Genomic DNA, 22532 nt, shown 5'->3' on the forward strand with positions numbered 1-22532 from the left:
GCCCTGAGTAGAAAATCCGACCCCTTTATATACCCGATCAGCGTGGGAAAAATCTGGAATTTGTTGACGTCTTTTTGACAGTTCTCCCTGATTTATGACAGTCTCCTGCGCCGTAGAAAAACTTATCTCCTTATTTGGTCATTTTTATCGCCCGGTCGCTCGGACGTATGGGGGTCACGTGACATCGTGGTCCCTCGTCGATGACCTTCGGATGACGAAAGTCACCCTCACTAACTACGCAGTTAGTGAAAAAATAAAAACATCGTTCGTAGTCTCACATATATATTAACTTTATATAAACAAATGTAAATTCAAAATTTTATAAATTTAAATAATCCAATTTAATGATACATTTTTCATATTTAGATTATTACAAGATCATAATAATTCAAGTGGATTGCATAATCAGATGTTGGAATCTGTAAAAGAGAAATTGCAAGAAACTGAAATGGCTCTTCAACGTGAAAAGGATGCTTATAAATTAGCTCAGGTATTATTTTATTACAATTTAGTTTATTGTACTGTACATTTTAATTTACATAATGTTAATTGATAATTAAATATATAGAGAAATTTTTGAATTCAATTAGGTTTAATGTATCAAAATATATTTTTATATGTTAGGCTGAAAATATGCATAGAATAAGTCAGTTGGAGGATGAAAAACAAAAACTTGCAGAAAGTTTGACTGCAACACAAAAAATGATGGCAGAAGAAAAAGGTTGTATCAAATTAAATGTACATCTATGAATAATATGTGGAGGAATAAGACAGAAAAAATATATATATTTTTTTTTTAAATATGATTTTTTGTTTTTATTTATTTATTTGATAAATTAATTGAACAATAACTGTTTATTTAAGTTTATTTTATAATTTAGTAGAATAAAATAAATTTTTAAATACATTTTTACTTGTTATGCTTTTTGGATTTAATTTAATATGATTAATTGCAAAAATATTAAAAAATAAAATCTGTAAATCACACTTAATAAGTTATTATGATGATTTTCTTGTTTATAAAATCATCATTATAGTTTGTTTTATTTGTGTATTAAAAAAAGAGATGATAAATTAATATTTCCCATCTTTTTTTAAATATGGGAAATATTAATTATAATCATTTAATCATTATAATTATTACAATTTCTTATTTCATTATTATATCTAAGTTTTGAATGTTTGATTTTTAATTTATAAAATTAAGAAATAAGAAGTTACCCAATACCTCTGTTTATTTTTATTTATTTATTTTTATCAACACTAATGTTTTCAACCTTATTTAAATGTCTTCACTCTAACAGAACCTTTAATGCAGATCTTTAAATACTTTCAGATGACTTTTAAATAAAGTTGAAATGTTAGAGTTGATAAAAATAAATTAATAGGGTAAAAGTGTTGTGTAATTTTTATAACTATAGATCCAGTTATTTTAAATAAGAAATAAGTTTTATTAAAAAAGAAAATGCAGTCAAATCTTGGTTTTCAAACAATTCATTCTTAAATATAGAGTAGAGCGTCATTTATCCGAATCAATTGGGGACTGGGGTTGTTCGAATAACTTATTTTTTGGATAACCGATTATGTATGAAAAAATATAGTAATTTATCCCATGTTGAAATTTTTCTCCGTTGCGTGTCACTTCGCGTTGACTTTTCGTCGATGTTAAGCCTAACGTAAACTTTTTAAAATAATAATCATGGCTATTGTATTGTTAAAAATTATTTCTTTATTTTTCACAAACAAAATAAATATATTGAAAAATATAAAAACAAAAAAATTATACTTTAGAAGTTAATCTAGTATCAAAAACGTTCGATTCAGCACAACACAGTCCTCAGAAAAACACCACACAAAAGTGCCAGAGCTGCCAGCTAAAACACACACATCAACAAAAAAAAATATTGGAGTAGCCCAAGATATAGCCAAAGATTGCAGCGCCACAGCACTAGCAAAAATTTAAATTTGCCAACTGGAATTCTTTCGGATAACCGACTTTTGGATAAACGCGCTCTACTGTATAGGAAGTTGACAGTCTGTGTGTCTAATCTGTGGCTGGCTCTTGTCAAGTGGCTTCTTTGACAACCAAATTATTGTATGGCAACTGGGGTAATTATAAGTTTGAAATTCTGTTTGTGAACTGAATGTTTGAAAAATGAGGCATTCAAAACCTGAGGCTTGACTATATTAATTATTGCTGGAGAATTATTTGATAGTTAAGTTTTCAGCAAAATTTTGAGTTTTTGGTTTTGAGTTCAGAATAAGTTCAAAGAATTAGTAACTTAATCTAATTTCTTTTTTATATCTGAAAAGTACATTGACAAGCATCATATTTATTATTTAAACAGCTCATTTATATTATTATTAAAATTATTTATTTGTATAAAATTTTTATTAATCTGTAGCTCATAATAAAGAATTATCAAGTCAATACAAATTTGCTTCTTTGAATCTGGAAACATTAAAAAGAGAATTTTCTGATTATAAACAGAAAGCTCAACGCATTTTACAGGTATTTAGTTGCTAATTTATGTACAATACATAGATAGATTTATTAAAATTTTTTGATATTTAATTTAACATCATTTTCATGATAAATATGATCTGTAAAATACAAAAGTAAAATATTATTTAAATCAGATTTTTTAAAACATTGAATGTTACTGATGCACTGTATATTAGTTACTTTTTAGTTTTATAATATTGATTACAATATGTTTGTTTCTGTGATCATTATGTACAGTATAAAGAAAAACTAATGATTACATATTCAGAAATTTAACATGATTTTTTAATGAATTATTAAATTATTACATTTAATTATAAATAATAGTTTTTGAAGTTTTGTACTATTTATTTAAAATATAGACAATATTATCTTTCTGCTACATTTACTAAATATTATATAATTAAAAATGAGTTAGAAGGTTAATACTACTAAGATTAATGGTTTAAGTAGTATATTTCATAGAAAATTAAAACAACATAATATTTATATTAAGGTTGTGTATTATTGATATTTTAAAATTCACATACAGTAGAAACTCATCTTAACATTTTTCAATGAATTGGTGAAAAATATATTAAATCACAGGTTATGTAAAATCTGAATATTATTAAAGGCATGCAGATTGTACAAATACATGTGTATCTACATTTCAAATGAATAAAGAAGAAAAAACACATATATTACCAATACTCTTGAAAGCCTTTATTTCATACAATATACAGTAATGTACAATAATTGGTGCCTCTATACATGTTTTATACATATTTAATAAACTGTTAAGCTGTCTTTTGAATGTAATCAAGGATACTTGTTTATTTCCTGAGGATATGCTGTCTTCTTCACTGCAGTTTCTAAGTTTGAAACATAACGAAACACATTTTTATCAATATCATCAGCATCATTTGTGCATTTTGCACTTGTTGCCATAATGTCTGGGTTTGTATTAATAGTTGTACAGGAATACTGTATCTGAACTGCAAAATCTATAGTGAACTTTGAAAACTAACATTATATCACTTTACCTGTTATGCTAATCTCTGAGACCAGCAAGGGCAGCTAAGCTAAGATGACAAAACTACGGAATGACATGTCCTCTCACTGTCACAAAATGGTAATTTGTTGAATTTTAATCCATCTGAACATGAAATACAATACATTTCTTTTTAAAAAAAATGTTATTTGAGGTGAAAAATTGAAAGATGCTAAACATGGTAACACTAACATTGTGGTTTATGAAGATTTGAAGGGACCAGTGAATAAATATGTTAAATCAGAGAATATTAAATTGAGTTTCTACTGTACTTAGTTTTTTAAAATAGAAATATTATATGCCAACTCAAGTTTTAATAAACAATATGCAGTATAGTTTTAATAATGGTTACAAAATGTTTACAATTTCACTAATTCTAAAATTAATACATAAAGAAATTTAAATTTTGTAAGAAAACACTTTTTTAATGAATTATTTAAACAAATGGGTGGAGTGAAAGGCTCTTGGCTATTTGTCAGTGAAAAAGACTTTAGTAAGATTAAACATATTATTTGACGAATTTATTTGATTTGCCATATAACTAAATAGCCTAATATATAAACAAGATAAAATTTAAATTTCTTATTAATTAAATTGATATGAAATGAAAGTAAATAATTAAAATTTTTGAATTCAAATAAACAAAAAATTCATAATATAACATATTAGATTTATTAAATGTGTTTATGTTGCAGTTCTTTTGTTTTAATAGAATTTTGTTTTTATTGTAATAGGAAATAATAAGTTTACAAATATTTAAATTAGTAAAACAGTAATATAAGCATCCTAAAGAGTAACTAGTAGCATAACATTTTTGTCTATTTTGTCAACAATGTAATATTATTTCACAGTCTCTGTGGTTTTATAGATAATATATCAATAGAAACAATATTGAAAGTTTGTCTTACAAATATTACAGAGGTTGCAGCCATTGTATTCAGCCCAAAACATGAACAGCGGACCATTGAGTGCCGGCATCTGGCAATTCTGGATGGTCGATAATGGTGTTCGCTACGTCTAGCATGGCGAATAGACGATCGGCTTAAACTTCTTCATTTTTTTGTGTTTGTGATTAAAATTATGACCTATTTTATTAAAATAATTATTATTTAAGCAGTTATGAATAATAATGTAAAGAAACAGACGATTTTAATCCAAAAATTATTTAATTATTCAATTTTTTAGCAAGTGATGTAGAATTTACATATATTTGCCTTCATAATAGTTCATCTTAAAGTAGGCATCTTCTACCATCAACAGTGTAATACATTTGTAAATTTTCTAAAAATTAATTTTTCAAGCTGCTTTTGGATTTACATAAGCCACTACTTCCCTTGACAGAAGTATGAGGTAGTCCCATCATCCAATCAAATGGTAGGAGACATCACGCTAATTAAAAATAATTATTTAGTGTTATTAAACATCCTATAAATACTTTAAAATAGTTTAATTTATTTATTACCATCACTGGTAACTCTCAATGTTAAATGTATCCGCCATTTATTCAACAAATTTCCTGTGAGTCAATGCGCAACATTCACTGAGTCATGTGATGTTGTGAACGATTCTTTCTTGGAGTTAACACATAAACAGTGTACTTCTGCTTGCCATGTACAAGTAACATTTGAACTTCAGCTGCAACCTCTCTATTATGATTGTTTCATAATAACTTGAACAAAGCTTATTTATATATTACAGACTACAATATTAGTATATTTAATTATTATAATAGTACATAATAATATAATGAATGTTACTATTAAAGATTATATTTTTGAATGCTCCTTATTTATATTTAAGATAACAATAATACTTTTTACTTTGTTGTTAAAATGTGATTATATAATATAAAAATTTATATTTCTTTTAGTCAAAAGAAAAAGTGATTTCTAGTTTAAAAGATTCTCAGCTGATGTATCGAGAACCTGGTGATGGTTCTGAAACTATAATTGATTCTCCAGCATTAAATGTTGAATTAGAAGAATTGAGACAGGAATGTGAAACTCTTAGGGAGGAATTGCAACGAGCTAATAAGAATGCAGAAAATTTTCAGTCAGAATTACAAGAAACTGAAAGAATAGCTCAAAATGATATAAATGAGTATCAAGACCAATTAAAAAACATGGAAGAACAGTTTGTGCAAGAACAGCAGCAGAGATTATCTCTAGAACAAGAATGTTTACAACAAAAAGAGGTATGTACGTGTGTTCCTCTCTTTTGATTTACTCTTATAAATATATATAAAAATGGGTATCAAAAGTCCCTTGCACCCTTCTCATTTCAAAAGTATTGAAGATATATTAATTTTGATAATATAATTGCATAGGAAATTATGCATGGAGAATCAGATGGGAACTTTTTATTGACTTTCAAAATGATTTTCAAAGTCACTTATGTTGTAACTTTTTAATGAGCAGAAGTAATGTAAAAATTCCAATGATGAATATGTCCTTAGTTGTTGGGATTACTTAATTGAAATATCAATTAGATTATTCTTGAAAATGCCATAATCCTGTGTCTACAGGTGTGTAAGGATCCTTCCAGTAATTCAATGATCCAAAATGTAGGATTTAATTATATTTAGTTTGGTTGATTACATACATTAATAAATGCATTTTTAATGTATCTCAATAACTGGGTTTTGTATAAATATATCACTCATAAAACCAACACTAGCATATAACAAGAAAAAGAAAAATTTACAAACGTTTTCGTCTATGTGAAATAGACATCCTCAGGTATATACGATATCGATTAAACAGCTAACCAGAAATAGAATGTTTTTGAAAGTTTGAACAGATTATGTGATTTGAATACATTACATTAAAATTTATATGTTCAGGATACAATTTCAAAATATGTATATTATTTAAATAATAAACAAATAAATAATTAATTAATTTCACATTATTTATACTATGATCTAAATAAAATACTTTCTTACTGGAACTACACTATAAATAAAATCAAAACCTTTAAATAATCCAGCAAATCGTTTTTAATATGTTAAAAACGCTTTCGAACGCTTTAAGCAATCATCCTCAGTTATCATTTTGAATCGAATTATTAGATTCAAAATGATTAAATTTTTGTTACTGTGAGTTTATGTCAGCGGAATATACTTCAAAAATGGCACACCATGCTGTGGATAGCATGTCCATTTCCTTGAAATTAATAGCAACTCCCTGTTTAATTGCATGATAGATCTCAAGTGTCTTAAAGTATTTGAGTTGTGCTTTATCTGACACTCTGTGTACCAATTTTGCATTCTGTAGTTTAACTCGGACTTCCTCACTACCGACGTATGTCACTAATGCCGTGATTGTCAGCTTTTTTCTTATGGAATATTCATGTTCCTTCATCCTCATGGCGAGATCTCTTGCAGTCACTCCAATGTATATTAATGAGTGGTTAACTCAGTCATCGTAAAGAGGTATGGCATAAACCCCTGGAGAGTATGCATCATATATATGGTTTTTATCATTTCTTATAAGAGAGAGGATTGTGGGAGAGTGTCAATATGCTATGTGTGCTTTAGTGGTCCTGTCTATATATATATATATTAGAAAGTGTTTTGTTGTATGTGATAACTCTTATTCGTTCTTCTTGTAGAATAGTTCTGTTCCCCTTATTTGTATATTGTTTTATAAGATGTTTGACTAAAGAGGACGAGTATCCATGTTGTGTTGTGTTACCATGACCTTGATCCAAGATAATTTTTTTTTCATTTTGCTCCGAACAATGTGTGTGTGCCCTTTTTACTAGAGGTCGAAAAGCGGAGACTTTGTAACAATAAGGGTCATGTGAATGGTTAGGTACAAATACAAGTGTATATAACTCCTTATGGAAAACACAGGTTGACAGATGGCAGGTTGACAACATCAATTCATATTGATGTTGATATCCAAAAAATGTACCGTCGTATGACTCTCTTATTCAACTTTTAACGACAGGCCAAAGGGGTTATCATTGAAATACCTAATTACTGAGTCCAGGTTAGGTATCTTGTTCCATACTATGAGAATGTCATCAATGTATCTGATATACAATGCTATGTCCTCATGAAATTTAGGTAATATGGCATTCTCTTGTTTTTTTTACCACTAATTCACACAGCATTCCTGATATTGGGCTATCCACAGGAACACATAGGAATAATAAAAATTACACAGATATATGCTGCAGCAGAATGAGTAATGATATGTACAATAATGTGCACAGAGCAAATGAAGATAGTGCCTGATGACAGACATGACCAACTTAATGAATGACAGAGCATACGTGATACTTATGAATCAATTTTTTGAATGCTTTATATGTGTCACTATCTTTAATAAGAACATGAAGTTTACAAGGCCAATTATTACCCCTCTGGCTAAGAGCAAGGGCAAGCTTATACCTAGCATCCTCGATCATTTGACACATGTATGTGTAGTGCTCAACTCCATCACGGCAATTACAGATGGTACAGATGTCCGTTGCAGATTTGCCAAACCTCTGCAAGTAGGCCCCAAATCTCCCATACCCAGTGAAGAATTGGGTGGTTTCAAAGTCCGGACTAACCCAGTGGTGAAAAAGGTGGTCATGAATAGATGGAAAAAGTTCCTGGCAAGGCCATTGTAGCTATCCCATCTCTGCTGCCAGAGATCCAAGCTGTAGTTCCAATATTGGAGCTTAAGAAAAGAGGCAGGTAGCACTGAATACTTGAAAGGGCCAGAGGTACTGATTGTTGCAGCTTCCCTGGCAAGTAGATCTGCATGTTCATTACCTAGGATACCCTGATGATCTCTCACCCATTCATGGGAATAGAAGTTCTGAGCACAAGGTATATAGTTTAGAACCTTCCTAACCAAGGGTGAAGGTTGTTGGGATTGCTGAAGCACTATCAGAGCAAATGGTAACTCTACTTCCAGTAAGATTGGCTTCACACCATTGAACAGCCATGTAAATGGCACAGAGTTCTGCCTGGAATATAGAGCAGTCAGGATGAAGAATGCCAGAGTTCTGATATATTTCCTCCTCATTGGCAAAAACGATGAAGGCCGAGCCCGTGCCCTCTGCATTCTTTGATTCATCTGTGAAGATTATATAATCAGCAGCAACTGTAAAGGATGTGTCAAACCCACACCTCACTGCTGTATGACGGAGGTGGTTAAATGGGATATCTGTCTCATAGGTGCCTTCAGCATGGGAGGTAGAGTTCATATATTGTATTCTGAACATATAAATTTTAACATAATGTATTTGAATCACATAATCAGTTCAAACTTTTAAAAAACATTCTATTTTTGGTTAGCTGTTTGTTTGATATTTTATATACCTGAGGATGTCTATTTCACATAGACGAAAATGTTTGTAAATGTTTCTTTTTTCTTGTTATGTGCTGGTGTTGGTTTTACGAGTGATATATTTAAATGCATTTTTGGCTGACTTACACTTTACAGTCCCTCATAATAACTAAAATTATTAAGAGATAGGTATAAGTACAAAATTAATTAAAAAATAAATAATAATAATAATAATGGACATAATAGTAATCTCTTACTTTGTATTAAATCAACCATCTCCTTAAATATGAACATACAAGAACATAATTTGAAATATTTTCACAATAAGATTGGTACAAAAATTAAAAAGGAAAAAACGGATAATGCAGATATCGTTTACAGTTTATAATTACAATGCCAACTTTCATATTATTATATAGGAGAGACAAGCAGAACCCTAGGTAAAAGATCAAAAGATGATGATGCCACTATACACCTAAAAACATAATCAATAACCATGGTATCTTCACACAGAACAGACAGGTTGCACAATAGATAAAAATCAGATTAAAATTTTACATCATGAAAATGACATATACAGTCGACCCCCCTATAAGATAGAGATACGTTCCAATTTATTAGGAATCCGATTTCTTACAAGTCGTTCCAATCACAGCCCGACACGTGTCAAGTTTCGGACTACGGCTGATTGAAAGGTTTTCTTCCATAAAATTAATCGATTCTACACTAATCCGACTCAACATTTCCAAAATACGTATATTTTTTCGTAGTTTTATAGGAATCGTAATTATAGGGGGGTCGACTGTACAAAAGAAAATTTAAAGAACACATAGCAATCAAAAAGTTTATGTAAAGGAATCTGTTAAACATGTGTGAAGGAATACAAATCACTAAGAAGTGGTATAACATTATCTCTGGATTGGGGGTAGTTCAGGGAACCACAAGGTGGGTTATACTTTAGAGCAACATGAAGTTTAAAGACTAACAGCCTATTATGATAGCATATATGAAAATTCTGTATATATATTAATTATTCACAATGGAAAGAATTCTGTTTTCTACAGTTATTGATTAAAAATAAAACAAATAAACATTTTGTTTGTTTTATTTTTAATCAAAAACTTCTAAGCCAAATATTTAGATTAAACAATTAACATATCTATTGTCTGTTTTATCAACAAACAATGTATTGGTTTTGGCAAAATTTTCAAAATTAAGTTTCAACAGCATATATATCAGATAACACATATAATAATTTTCAGGTTTTGTAGTTTGAAAAATTTTTTAATTTTAATTAGTTAAGTTATATCATTGTTTTTAAATAACTATGTAAATGATACAAGTAAATTAATGTTTACTTTTTATTAAAAATTAATTGCAAAAGTAAATTAATAAAATTCTTAAATATATTAATTAAAGTAGCAACAGAATATATTAATAAATATAGATTTCCTATGTGCCTGGAAAGTCAATTAGTGTTTGGAAAAAGTCATGGAAAGTCAAAAAATTTGTCAAAAAGTCAGGGAATTTGGCTTCTTGGCTGCCTTGTTGATTTTTTTGCCGACAATATGCTTGATTAACTGTAGCCATCTGCAGGCAGCAAGAAGTAATGTGGTGAATTTGAAAAGGACTTATGAAAAGGAGTGCAGAATATTTTCAGGACTCAAAATTTCTCCCAGGCATGCATATAAATTTTCCCAAAAATTTACAAAGTATAATAAATGATAAATAATTTTAATTTAAATTTAATTTAAAGGTATTATTTTTTATTTTAATAATTTTGATTGTATAACAAAACAATTTGTGATTTTTTTTCCAGTTTATTAATATTTTATAAAGTTTAAGAAATTTATTAAGAGATAAATTTAATAAATATATACTTTTGTAGATGGATTATACAGTATTTGTTAATGAATAATAAACAAACAATTGCTTTTTTCTTTTTTCAAAGCCATGCAGATTTATGGTTGTGGATTAATAACAGAATAAACTACTTTAATTTAATAAAACATTTTATTTTTAGTTTTAATAATTGGCAATTATAAAAAAAAAATATAACTGTTAATTAGAAAAAATAACTAATTAAAAAGTTAGAGAAGCAATGGCATATGTTCATAGTAAGTCAAATGCTGTTTTATTTTGTTAATGTGCTGTATTGTAAGGGATATGAGGGTCAGACAATTTGTACAAAGTTGATAAGGGGAAGGAAGTCAGGGAAAGTCATGGAATTTAAAACAAAAATTTGAGAATTTGAGTAGGAACCCTGTAAATAATATTTTTACTGATGTTTGAAAAAGTATTATTTAAAAGACTTAAAAAGTATATATTATAGAAATACTTTGATACTTCAAATAGAACATTGCATTTTTAAAAATAATCCCAATTATAGTATGGAATTTAAAATAAATAAATGTGCTTTTTATCTTTTATTTTTAGCTTTGCTACATAATTGATATAATTATAAACAGTGTATATAAAGTTAAGATTTTGAGGAAGAAACAAGAAATTTTAATCTGAAACTGAAACCTAATGAAAATTCTAACTTAAAATTAATACTGTTTTAAGAGTTATTTTGAATATTTTTAGTTTCTGTACTTTTTATTATTTTTTTTATTGCTTATTTATTATTATTATATTTATTTTTATTTATTGGTTCTATTCTATATTATTATTACTTTTTATTTTTATTTGTTAATAGAAATGTAAAATTTAAATGTTATTAAAGTATGTTTTAAGAGTTGTAATAATAACTGTACAATTACTTAATTATTATTTCAGTTTCAATATTTAGTATATTAATAGCAGATTAAAATCATTAATCTTAAAATAACTGAATCATTTTATTATGAAGAAGTATTATATGTGCTTTTTTTTTATAAAGGAAATAAAATATATCCAAGAAGATTTAACCAGGACAAAAACTAATTTGCAATCTCGAATTCAAGATCGAGAAACTGAAATAGAAAAGCTTCGAAAACAGGTAAAGAAGAATCCTAAGCCTGAATCATAAGCAATTTAATTGTTTTTTTTTTTTACATTTATCATTCTGATATAAATTAATATTATATTTTAAAATTAAATACTGATTTTAACAATCACTTATGTATTATAATAATAATAATTGTATTTTGTAAAGAATATAATTTATTAATGTGTTTTTATGAATTATAGCAATTTGAATATATTATTACTTTATTTTGACATTTTTATAATTTTTTTTATTGAATGTTTAACAAGGAGAGCCTACGGCTTTGGGGTAACGGATTTTGATGATCTTTGTTGTAGAGGTAGTACACCATGTGAGTGTACTACCTGTAAAATACTAAAGTGCAATACTCAAATATAATCGAGAAAATCGAACTTAAAGTTTTGTTAGCACTTTATATATAAATTATACGTATTTCTATTCGAGCGTCCTGTGGCAGAGTGGTAACGAGTCTGATTCATAAGCTTGAGTTCTCGGGTTCGATTCTCGCGTATAATTTTTTTTTTAATTCATAAATACTTATAATGTATTTATTTATTTACTCATTCATTTATTTCTTATTATTTATTTATTTTAATTTAATTTCTACTATTCCAAGTCTAATATTTTTATACTTTTGTTGACAATAACGGCGCATTCTTGACACCTATGTGTCAACTTTCCCATCTAATTGTTATCACTAACGGTGACCGATCTAATTCTCACTAGGAGCGTTTTTTCTATCGGAGTTCTTTTTCACTCACTCTTTAACAGTTCGTTTCTAAATTTCGACACGAATAGACGTATTTGTGTAGTAAAACTTATTTTGAAAAATTATTTTATAATCGAAAAATGTCGTCAAGAGAAGCAAGTTCTTCACGTTGTGACGAAAAAACTGTTGATGATACCTTTTAAAAAAGCAGCATTTATTTGTTGTTCTTGGTGTAGACAGAATTTTTGTTTTGAATGTTTTTATCATAAGTATCATTCACGATCATGTACATCTGACAATGATATGTAATTATATAATATTGCTTCAATAAATTATATTCGTTTTTCTTGGTTATATTTGAGTTTTGCACTTTACAAGTTAGTATTTTACATCACTGTATAAAGAGTTATCATCAACAGTTTTTTCGTCACAACGTGAAGAACTTGCTTCTCTTGACGACATTTTTTGATTATAAAATAATTTTTCAAAATAAGTTTTACTACACAAATACGTCTATTCGTGTCGAAATTTAGAAACGAACTGTTAAAGAGTGAGTGAAAAAGAACTCCGATAGAAAAAACGCTCCTAGTGAGAATTAGATCGGTCACCGTTAGTGATAACAATTAGATGGGAAAGTTGACACATAGGTGTCAAGAATGCGCCGTTATTGTCAACAAAAGTATAAAAATATTAGACTTGGAATAGTAGAAATTAAATTAAAATAAATAAATAATAAGAAATAAATGAATGAGTAAATAAATAAATACATTATAAGTATTTATGAATTTAAAAAAAAAATTATACGCGAGAATCGAACCCGAGAACTAAAGCTTATGAATCAGACTCGTTACCACTCTGCCACAACACGCTCGAATAGAAATGCGTATAATTTATATATAAAGTGCTAACAAAACTTTAAGTTCGATTTTCTGGATTATATTTGAGTATTGCACTTTAGTATTTTACAGGTAGTACACTCACATCGTGTACTACCTCTACACCAAAGATCATCAAAATTCGTTACCCCAAAGCCGTAGGCTCTCCTTGTAAGATTAAAGATATAACATTGAAATAATTCTAAAGTTGAATTTTTTCCTAAAATCTATTCAAAGAACATTTATTTGCAAAACTCAATATTTCTGTATTTGATATTAGATGTAAAATTGTATTTTGTAACATTGAAATATGTAGATGTAGTACATTATTTTAAATATTTGGAAAAGATGTTAATACTTATCTCTTATTTTGTTGAAAATTTTTTCATTTGTAATAATTGAAGAAATATTAGTAAAAGTTTAAGATGTCTTTTATAAATTGAGATGTCATATTTGATTAAAATATTTTCATATTTAATATTAACCTTTTTTATTTTTTATACATTTGCTCAAAAGATCAAAATTTGCAGATTTACTTTTTAATCATGCCATTTTTGAATTTTTAAAATCAAAGTAGTAATTAAAAATGGTTAATTTTATCATTATTATTATAGTTGACAGCAAAATCTCTCAGTGTCTCCAGTCAATCAGAATTAGAAACACGACTTCATGCATTAACGGAAAGTTTGATTCAAAAACAAACAGTAGTTGAAGCATTGAGTACAGAAAAAAATTCATTAGTGCTCCAATTGGAACGATTAGAGGTAAAAACTTAATTTTACTTTTATATTTTTATTAAAATAATTCAATTTGAACAAATATTTCTTTTACTGTCAGAAGTTATAATTGAAAAGGTTCATTTTAAATGTTCTAATGTGAAAAACTTAGTTTATTGAATTAATTGCATTTTTAAATAATTACAGAATATGCTTATTGCTATCATTGTATAATAATATATATTTCATTTCATACAATAATTTGAATAAATACTAAATGGAAAAAATTCAAAATATCATAATTGATGTTGTTCTAACTATTAAACTATTTTTATAAGTTATTAAGTTAGATATGTTTTCTAATATATCTTTACTATTTACGTTTTATTGAATAAATAGTAATTACATGTTAATAATACCTAGATTAACCAGAACATATTATTTAACTAACTTGTTATTTAATCTTTCTATTAAAGATAATTAGTTTGTTTAAAAATAACAGTACAGTCAACCCCCCTCTATAACATGGTAGATATGTTCCGTTTTTTATGAAATTGATGTTTTAGGAGACTTTGCCAATCACAGCCCGACATGTGTGAAGTTTACGGACTACGGCTGTTTGAAAGGTTTTCTTCCATAAAATTAATCGATTCTAGACTAATTTGACTCAACATTTCCAAAACACGTATAATTTTTTGGGAATAATCCGTATAAACTATGCTATAAACAAAAAATTGTAGGATTACTTACCGAGTGTGCACCGTTCGACGTCGCCATTGTTTAAGCTTGTTTTTGTCATGGAGCAGCGCACCAAACAGTGGCCGCGATTTCTGATAAGTTATTTTTCTGCAAAAACTTCATTGAACTTTGGAGACATCATTAATAGAAATAATTTTTATGGCCATTGAATAAGAAATGTTTCTTTCACAAGAAATGTATAAAATTAGTGCTGTATTAGACTTACGGTATTTACATACTAATTTACATACTGTACAGACAGACGATAGTAAACTCAACTTACTCCCTAAACTCTCCGTAGCATGGCGCTGGACGGCGGAAAGTATATATATAATTATAATAAAGTTACAATAAATTAAGTTAATATATAATTATATATACAGTACCTAATTTATATATAATTAATATATAATTATATGTACAGTACCTAATTTATATATAATACTGTACAGATGATAGTAAACTCAATTTACCCGCCTAAACTCTCCGTAGCGTGGCGCTGGACGGCAGAAAGTAGTTCGGCTGCTGGATGACGTTTTACTGAATTATAGGAGTTTTTTTACCATGTTTGTATGGATACCATCGCAATTTTTTCGCCGTCATATAGGAATCCGAACTATAGGAACCTGTGTTATAGGGGGGTCGACTGTATTATTGATTTTTTCTGTTTAATATTCATTGTCAACTATCTTATTTAATTTGTTAATGTAAAGTTTTATATGTAGTAATGTATATGATGTTGGAAAAAATGTTTTTGATGTATTACTATTACAGTAGAGTGTTGATTATTCGAAAGTCAATTATGCGAAACGTCAATTATCCGAAAGAATTCCAGTCGGCAAATTTAAATTTTCGCCAGTGCTGTGGCGCTGCAATCTTTGGCTATGTCTTGGACTACTCAAATATTTTACGTTTTTGATACTAAATTAACTTCTGAAGTATAATTTTTTATTGTTTTTATATTTTTCAATATATTTATTTTGTTTGTACAAAATAAAAAAATTATTTTTAACGATACAATAGTCTTTGTTAGGCTTAACATCGACAAAAATTCAATGTGAAGCGACACGCAACAGAGAAAAATTCCAACATGGGATAGGTTAATATATTTTTTCGTACATAATCGGTTATCTGAAATATCGATTTACCGAATAATCCCAGTCCCCAATTGATTCGGATAATCGACGCTCTACTGTATAATGTTAAACTTTTAAAGGATTTCAAGGTCATGTTCAATCTAGACAGAAGAATTTGAATAAAATGAATGGCAATTAATTACATGAATATGCTTTTTAGATTTTTTAAAAATTAAAACAAGTATTTTTTTTTTATCTAAAAACTTTCAACACAGAATATTTCAATGTTTAATTAAAACTACTATATTTGTTTAGATTTACATAATTATAACATTACTAGCTACTAATATACTAGTTTCAAATATACTGTAGTCCATGCAATAAAAGAGTAGACACAAAGCCTGAGCTGGAAGGATCTATTCATGTGAAAGGGATGGAAGGAGATGGGAGATGTGTGGAACTTGATACATAGATCACAGTAATAAAATTTGTAAAACAAAAAGTAAAACGAAAAATGATTTATTTCAAATTATTTCAAAAATGTAAAAAAAGAAAACAGCCAAAAGAGATAAAATCCATCTGTCAACTTCCACATATATCCTTCCATCCCTTTTATCTTACATAGACCCTTCAAGCTCATGTCTACTCATTCACTGCATGGACTATAGTTATATTTAATTAACATATAATTTTTTAAAACATTTTAACAAAAAATAAATGAGTATTTTGTGTGCTGTCCTCTTTGATTTATGATACAAAGAAATTTTTACATACTAAAATTTACACATGTTAAGATTACAAATGAAATTATAGATATAGGTATTTTGTATATTATTTTTACCACAAAAAACTGTTATTAGAATAATATTTTGGCTATTGTTTTTAAGTAAGAAACAAGAAAGGAAAATGAAGTAAACAAGAATTAAGTATTTGAAATGTTGTTATTGATATAATAAAGAAACTAGGAATTGAGTGTTAGAAAAGGAAATAGAGATTATAAGAAAATGGGTAATGGAAACAAAGTGAAAAAGTGAACTTCATTTACAATAACTTAATAAAATTAATTGTAATATATACAATTAGCTTTAATTTACAAAAAAATTTTCCAGTATTTATTGCAAATGATGTTCATTATTTTATATTTTTTATTTATTTTCTTGTAATCTGTAACTTACTTTTGTGTTCGCATTGTTTTTTTCTACAGCCAAGTGTCAGAAATCTTGCATTGTTAGTCACCTATGTATCCATTAAAAGTTTTTACCCTTGCAGTAGCTTTCCTATAAATATTCATTATCAGATTCAAAAAATTTCTGTGCAATATCTGTTTTCTAAACACAAATCACAACTTAGAATGTTTTATGCTATCAAATATGGCTTTAAAGTTGACAAGCATTGCATGTAATTTTCTTCTTTTTTCCTAAGCTCTTTGTAAATTAACCCATTTAAAATATTTGGCCTAAACATGAAAATCCCTCTCTAAAACCTGCTTGTTTTTGATTAATGTTTTCATTTCAGTAACATAGACAATTAAATGAAAATTCAAAATAGCTGTAAATAATTTACTAATTATTGGAACTAGTGAATTGGGCAAAATTTTTTGAGTTGGTCAGAAACAACTTCTCTTTGAATGAGTAATATCAGTGTTTCATTCCAGCTATTTGGAAAATTTGTAGTTCTTTTAATTTTATTAAACAGATCTAAAATCTTTAACAGAAATTGATCAGATGTACATTTAATATATTTTACTCTAATCTGATCTATACCAGGTGTGTTATCTATACCAGATTTAAATTAAAAGTACTGTACTACTACATTTCTTAATCCTTCAAAAACAAAATCAAAGTAAAAGATTTCATTACAGAATGTATATTTAACATTTTTAACAACTTGAATGACAACCCATGTGAGCTCACATCCAAATCAAATTTTCTAGAATAATATAAGAACCAATCAACTTTCTGAAGAAAAAAAAAATAATTTTTTTTAGGAAAAAAGAATTATTTTTTCCCCAAATTTTTTTCTAACAATAGACTAAAATATTTTACAATTTCTATAGTTTAGTACAGTTAATAGACCAAAAGTTCTACAGTTAATAAGTTGTTTATTCAAATTTTGAAAATAATCATTTTTATTTTTTACAAGAAAGATATTTATACAGAATTGTTTTCTATACACAGTTCTATACGGCTATTATCCTTTTTCAGCATGTAATTGAGTGACCTTTTTAACTTTCTTTTTATTAAGCCAAATTCTTTATCATACCAATTATTCAAGATTCTACCAATGTCAGACATTATTCCATTATTTACAAAAATTATACCCAATTGCTTAGCTGTTAAAATAGCCAACAAAATATAAGGAAATAGTGTGATCAGAGGATTCTGATCTATTAATGAGTCTGATAAACTGGTAAATGAATCCTCAACATTGGACATTAACCACCTTGAAATTTGAAGCCCTGAAATGTAAAAACTTCCTTAGCAATCATTTTGGTACTAATTAAATGTATCAAAATCATCTAGTGTTCTGTTAAAATGTCTAAAAAAGTGTGTATTACTTAAGTATTATTTGCATATTCATTAATAATATGAATTTTTTAAATTATAATCTTTTAATTAGATTTTGTTATACTGTGGGGGAAATGTGTGACTGGTTTATTTAAGAAAAACAATTAAAGATTAACTCAGAAATTTTAAACATTTTATTTGGTAGATTTAAATTAACAATTTGTAAATTTAGACTAGAGATTTACATGTCATCTGTTGGAAACATTCAGTTATTAGATAAACATTTGCATATTAATGCAAGTACATTAGCAGTTATGACATCAAATTCCATGTAAAAGCTAATCTAGACCTGTCCATTTAATAATTAATAAAAATTTTCATTAAATAGTGAATTTCTGTTTATAGTTTAAATTTACGACTTAATGTAATTTTAACTTAATTTTATCTGTTACATGAATAATTTTGTTACACAGTCGACCCCCCTATAATTATGGTCCCTATAATTACGATTCCTATAAAACTACGAAAAAATTGTGACCGGTATCCGTAAAAAAACAGTAAAAACCCCCTATAATTACCTCAAACGTCATCGGGCAGCCGAACTACTTTCCCGCCGTCCGGAGCGTCACGCTACAGAGAGATTTCTATTGTCTGGACAGTATTATTAGGTACTGTACATATAATTATATATTAATTATATATAAATTAGGTACTGTATATATAATTATATATTAACTTATTGTAACTTTGTTATAATTAAATATATAATTTCCGCTGTCTAGCGTGGCGCCACGCTACGGAGATTTTTACGCTAACTATCGTCTGTACAGTATGTAAATTAGGTACCGTAAGTCTAATACAGTACTGTAATTTTATACATTTCTTGTGAAAGAAACATTTCTTATTCAACGGCGATTAAAATTATTTCTATTAATGATGTCTCCGAAGTTCAAGGAACTATTTGCAGAAAAATAAGTTATTAGAAATCGGCCGCGGTTTGCTGAGCTGTTCCACGACGAAAACAATGTTGAGCAATGGCAATGTCGAATGGTGACACTCGGTAAGTAATCCTACAATTTTTTATTTATAGCGTAGTTTATACGGATTATTTCCAAAAAAAATATACGTATTTTGGAAATGTTGAGTCGGATTAGTCTAGAATCGATTAATTATATGGAAGAAAACCTTTCAATCAGCCGTAGTCCGTAAACTTGACACGTGTCAGGCTGTGATTGGAAGGACTCGTAAGAAATCGGATTCCTAAAGAATGGAATGTATCTATATCTTATAGGGGGGTCGACTGTAATTTAAGTTTACTGAAATCAATTGTTTTTTGGTCTCTTATAACAAGTCACAACTTTGATATTTTATTTAATATTTGATAAGAATTAGATTGAACAGTTTGTTTTAATAAGAATTCAATATATTAAAATTTTTAAATCCAGCAACAATTGAGAGAACTTCATGATAGTGGATCACGTCGCCAAAACACTGTTGTTGGTATAGGAGCAGCAGAATTATGTAAGTGTGATATATTTTTGTTTTTTTTTCCCGCATGATAAAATTTTACATATCTTAAAAAACAAATATTTAATTACAAACATATTGAATTGAAGATTAATTGATATTATTTTTGCTTGCTTTTTTAACACAATGAATTTATTATATAAAAGTAATATACAATGATTATTTCTGATTAAACCAATTTTATTATTTGAGTTTTCACTCTCTTATCAATTAATCAAAAATAAACTTAACATCAGTGACTGAAAATGAAATGATTGGCATAAAATACATTTTACATAATATAAATCTTGTGAAAGTTTTGCAAAATTAACAAGAAGATAATATACAAAGATTGATTGAAATGTAATTGGCAAAAGAATGATAATAGGAAGAATAAAATGAGTTCACCATGGAGAAGGAATAAATAAATTAAAATATAATAGAAAGTATTTTCTGGTTTAGTCTGCAGTTAAAAGAACAGAAAATTTTCTGGGATAATAATTTATTATGTTTAATTTATTCCAGAATATAATTATAGGATACAGTAAATTTCTGTTTGAAATTTTATTTCAAACAGAAAAATGCATAACATTTAATTTTTAGAGAGTTAAATTTGAAACATAATCTACTAATTATTTTTCAAATTCTAGTAGTAACTATTTTTATATCTTTAAAATTTCATAAAATTTCACACTTTCACTGTTTTTGTGTTTAATCTAAAACTTTTTAAAATAATTTTAATATTTATTGTATTAGGTAAAAATGTGTGGATTCTACTTCCAAAATTATTAAATGAAATCAACATATTTATTATTCCAATATTTTGAAATAAAGTAATTGTTATTTATTTTTGTTTAAATTATAATATAAATACAATAAAATTTTCTTTGTCAGGAGTATATTTTACTATTCTGACCCTACTATGATCCTTACTATTCAAGTTAATACATAATACATTTAATAATAATAATAATTTAATTTGGTTGTACAATATTAATATTATACAATGTTAATAATAAATAAATAATATCGTTATTTATGTAACAGTTATCATTATGTGTTAATTTTACAATCAAATTAACATACTATATTTTACTAAATAATAGTAAATAAATTTGACTGTAATAATATATGTTTTTATATTATTATACTATATGGTAAATGAAATAATAATAATTATAACAATGATGGATTTATTACAGTTCATTTGATATATTTTGTGATATAGTATATTAGTATATAATATAACAGAATTGATTATTATGCTAATTAATTATTAACATTTATATAGAAAATGTCAATTTAAAAAAAAGAAACTGCTTGAGGTGGATCTGTAATTCAGATGATGTGAATGTTGTTTCAGGTTCTTTTTGTGACTGAAGATGATGGAATGAATTTTTAATAATTAGTTGTTTAGCTGATAAGAAACATGAAATTTATACTGATAAAATATTCCTTTTCAGCATATATTTCCTTGTAATTTTATAAAACCTTTAGAATATACAGTAATTTATATGCATCATTTTTTCACAGTGTTAATTGGAAATTTATAAATTGTACTGAAATTAAAATCAATTAAACAATCTTTAATAATAGATTCAAAACTAATATTTTGTTTGGTTAAATAAAGATTTCAAAGAAAAAGAGGGTGAGAGAGAGAGAATACTGTTAAGGAGGTTTCTTACTAGAAAATTGAAATCTAACGATGATAAACTGAAAAGAATAATAAAAAAAAGAAATAAGTATCTTCAAAAGAATCATAGAAAACAAAAACGTTTTTACACTCAATTCAGAATTGGGACAAGAAAAATTTAAGAATTATTGTGCATTTAACAGAAAAGATAAAATAGGTAATGCAGTTATTGCAGTGTATTCACTATATTTTTAAATACAGTTTTTATTAAATTTTTAAAAATTTAAACTTGGAAAATAAATAAATTAATAAGTGTAGAAATGATTATCAATAATTGATTGGAACAATTTGACTGAACCGTGTTCTACACTCAAAAGGACACTAAACTTGTGGCTATCGTAAATTATTTTTAAAAATATGCCTTTAAAAAGTTTTTCAGCTGGTTATAATAAAAGTACTAAATTAATTTAAATAATTCACATTTAAATCAATTACAGTATATACTATTTATTTTTGCAGGAACTATTATAACAGCACTTAAGACTGCATTTGTTTATTTCTGAATGATATTTGCACTGTTTATTGATGCATTATCTCTTACAATTGCAGCTTACAAAGTTCTGTTTACTCTGCCATAAATATGCAAGGTATTTCAAAAAAGTGGGTATTTAGTTATATAGCACTCACCAAATAAACCATCACCAGTTCATAACCAAACAGAAAAATTCTTGCTACTCTGTAGCAGCTAAAAATTGGTTACATAAAATTCTTACTTTGTACATTTTCATCAATGATGATGATAATCCAAATTATTCATTTAGTATCATCTGAATAATGGAGACATTTCAGTTAATTCCTTTTTAATAGTAGGATAGTCTTTATATATCTAAACCATTCAAAAATAGTATCTCTCAATTCATAAGTATTAAATAATTTAATAAGTTTAATTATTTTGCAATTGAAAAAAGTAAAAAATG

General features: G+C 27.0%; 1 protein-coding gene across 3 annotated transcripts in view; it reads left to right on the top strand.

Annotated features, from left to right (window-relative positions):
• LOC111627399 (golgin subfamily A member 5-like) overlaps nt 1-22532 on the top strand; it is a 39936-nt gene that overhangs the window by 13343 nt on the left and 4061 nt on the right. For all 3 annotated transcript variants that reach the window (XM_023370961.1, XM_023370960.1, XM_023370962.1), the window contains exons 5-11: nt 367-490; nt 625-721; nt 2406-2512; nt 5410-5733; nt 11709-11807; nt 13994-14143; nt 19862-19937. In XM_023370961.1, coding sequence (XP_023226729.1) covers nt 367-490; nt 625-721; nt 2406-2512; nt 5410-5733; nt 11709-11807; nt 13994-14143; nt 19862-19937 — 977 coding nt within the window. The remainder of the gene's footprint in view (nt 1-366; nt 491-624; nt 722-2405; nt 2513-5409; nt 5734-11708; nt 11808-13993; nt 14144-19861; nt 19938-22532) is intronic.

This window comes from Centruroides sculpturatus, unplaced genomic scaffold, assembly GCF_000671375.1.
Source record: "Centruroides sculpturatus isolate CEXI.00-Female unplaced genomic scaffold, Cexi_2.0 scaffold434, whole genome shotgun sequence".
NCBI classification, from domain to species: domain Eukaryota; kingdom Metazoa; phylum Arthropoda; class Arachnida; order Scorpiones; family Buthidae; genus Centruroides; species Centruroides sculpturatus.